The 3,205-nt window shown below is 42.6% G+C and overlaps 1 protein-coding gene across 1 annotated transcript; it reads right to left on the reverse strand.

Moving 5' to 3' along the window:
• Positions 1-2,220: 2,220 nt before the first annotated feature.
• Positions 2,221-3,000, reverse strand: LOC121963281 (prokineticin receptor 1-like; the record flags this gene model as incomplete). Its single annotated transcript, XM_042513591.1, has 1 exon — positions 2,221-3,000. A coding segment is annotated over one exon (780 nt), but the record flags the coding sequence as incomplete, so codon positions are not given.
• Positions 3,001-3,205: the final 205 nt, after the last annotated feature.

Genomic DNA, 3,205 nt, shown 5'->3' on the forward strand with positions numbered 1-3,205 from the left:
TAGGGATACTTAATTAAAATTCTTTTTCTTTTTCTTCAAAATTGTAAGTAAATGTACTCCGTAACATTCCCCGAGAGTTGGTCTTTGTCTGTTTTGGTGACGGAGTTTAAAAGCTGAGATCTGAGATCTGCTGCCCGTCAGGTGGTTATGTTGTTTTCGTTTTTTTCTTCGCCGTCCTCCGGCTGACGCTTTGCATTCATTGATGATAAACAGACGAGCTCATGGATGTAAACAGCTGCAAACATTATCTCGGCTCGCGCCTCAGCAGCTCGACATTTTACCGGGAAGGCAAATCCTCCGCATCAAACAGCTTCCTGTTTCACTTCCTCCCTTCATGCTGCAGAAAAATGACTCTCCTCTCACGTGACTCGCATCATAATCCCTCATTTCAAAGTATTTTTCAGACCGTGACACGCCGCTCACGTTAGCAGCTGAGGGAGGAGGAAGAGGAGCAAAGAGGCTTAATTTCCCTCAAACACATGAGAAGAAAGCGATAAAAAATTCGAAGACATAGTCGAAGTAACAAGAAAAAACCTGGTGAAAAAAAGAACCATGAAAACCTGAAGACCTTAAGATAGTGATAAAAAAAATATTAAAATATAGAAATATATTTCTGTAATGTTATTTTAAATATGTAATTGTATGACTTGTAAATAAAAAATTCTAAATATTTTTCCATATTTTTTGATAATATCTAATAATCGGCCTACAAATGAAATTATTTTTTCTCTTGTCTACAGCTGCAGCTCGAGGCTGAAACATCCTTTTATAGTTAAAGTTTACAAATGTTTGAAAAACTTGTCACCTCGGATGGTATGAACAGCAGTTTAACATTTTCAGTAATACTTCCTCAGTGTATGAAAAACTTTTCACAGTGTGATCAGTGGTGAAACATTTTGTAGATAGAGTTTAATAATTCATGAAAACTTGTCACAGTATTACAGTGGCTAAACATTTATATTTTTAGCTTACTAATATATGAAAAACTTCTCATTGTATGAAAAGTGGTTTAACCTTTTATAGTTTACCGATGTATGAAAAACTCATCACAGTATGAACAGTGGTTAAATATTTTATTGTTGTCGTTTTCTAATGTATGAAAAACGTCACGGTATGAACAGTGGTTAAATAATTTGTAGTTATAGTTTACCAATGTATGAAAAACTTTTCATTGTATGAACAGTAGTTGAACCTTTTATAGTTCAATAATCTATCAAAAACTATGAGCAGTGGTTAAACTTTGTCTTGTTAGAGTTCTCTAATGTATGAAAAACTTGTCACCATATGAACAGTAGTTCAACTTTTTATAGTTATACTTTTATAATGTATGAAAAACCTGTCGCAGTATGAAAAGTGGTTAAATATTTTGTTCTTATAATTTAGTAATGTATGAAAAACTTTTAGCTCCACCTTTTAGTACCAGATCACTTTTCACAGTTGAAACGCCAAAAAAAGTGTACCGAACTGAACTGAACCGAACCGTACCAACCTGCTGGCGGAGACGCCCCAAATCTGAAATAATGTTGGACCGATGCAGTCGTATAAACCACCTGATCAGCAGTTTTTATTGTTTATTTATCATCGTTAAACAAACTGAATAACAAACACAGCGCCTGCATGTCAGTCCACAACCACACGATTTCCTGGAGAGTGTCTTCGTTTTTTCAGTCGTGATGCTCCGCTGTGATTGGCTCAGCTGTTTTAAGAGCAGGAATCCCTAAAACATCTTCGTATTTCAGCCGGGATACCACAGAGTGTTGCGTGCCTGATCTCTTTGGCTCGCATCGATCGACTTTTTGGAAAAGCGAGCCTCAGTGGCGGATTTTCCTGGCCGCCCAAAGAGTTCAGAGCGATCAGACTAGAGAATTCACCACAATAATATCAATATTACCACACCCACAGATTTCTGTCCCACTTCACAGAATATTTTGCATTTTGCGTTCACGCGAACCAAAACATCCAGCGGGCTTGTTGCCATGAAGCACAACACCAAACTGTTTTTACGTTTTGTCCAGCAGCGGTTTGCTTTTTCCACGTTTTTTAAATTATTACACAGATATTTACTGTCCGCCTGGGATGAGAACGTCTTCTGCTCAAGACAAAACAAAATTTAAATCCATTATTTCCACGAATTGTGTCCAGCTTTTCAGAGACGGAACTTAAACATGGTTCGACTTTTCTTCGCTGTATGTGGACGTTTAGATCCGTACTGTTTGAGCTCTACTTCAGTCGAGCTCCGTCTGCGTCCTCCGTCACTCGGAGGGACGAGGTGCGTGCCTCCCCTTCGTCCACCGACTTGGCGGCCACAAACGTCACCAGCCTCAGCGGGAACTTGCCCGCCTTCTTCAGGCGCTTGGTATGATTTCGGACACTCATGAAGCAGAAGGTGTTGATCACCCCGTTGCTCATGGCGATGCACTCGATGATGTAGAAGACCACCAGCGAGTTCTTGTCCCTGGAAATGAGGGTGGGGTAGAAGTCTCGCAGCAGGGCGAAGCCGTAGTACGGCGCCCAGCATAAAACGTAGGCGGCCAGCACCAGAATCAGCACCACCACCGTCCTCCGACGCCTCTGCAGCCTCTTCCGGATCTGCTCCGTCTGGAAACCCGGGACGTCCTTAAACCACAGCTCCCTGGAGATCTGGACGTAGCAGACCGCCATGACGGTCACCGGGCCCAGGAACTCCAGAGCGAAGATGAGGAGGAAGTAGGAGCGGTAGAAAACCTGCTGGTCAACGGGCCAGATCTGAGCGCAGAACGTCTTGTGGGTGTGACCTTTGACGTGCGGGTACGTGGTCTCGGAGGCCATGTAGGCCGAGGGGATGGAGATGAAGATGGGGACGATCCAGACGGTCAGGATCACGCAGTACGCCGTCTGGTGCTTCATACGAGGCTTCAGAGGGTGGAGGATGGCCATGTACCTGCGGACAGGAAGAGAGCAGCGGGAAGAGTGTCGGTCAGAGCTGTCTCTGATGATAATGCTAAAAAACAGCTGGAAATGCTGCGAATGATTTGATTAAAAAATAGCAATCATAGCGAGAAATGCAGCTGCTGTTTCCTAAAATGCATCCACAACTTCTGCTGGAAATAACGTTTTGCAAAATAATCATGGCTGGAAATGCTGCTGCTGTTTCCTAAAAAACATCCACGCTCGATGGCACAACTGCCTCTGGAAATGCCTCAGATGTCTCTGTATAAACTACTTT

Source organism: Plectropomus leopardus, unplaced genomic scaffold (assembly GCF_008729295.1).
Source record: "Plectropomus leopardus isolate mb unplaced genomic scaffold, YSFRI_Pleo_2.0 unplaced_scaffold10710, whole genome shotgun sequence".
Classification (NCBI taxonomy): Eukaryota; Metazoa; Chordata; class Actinopteri; order Perciformes; family Serranidae; genus Plectropomus; species Plectropomus leopardus.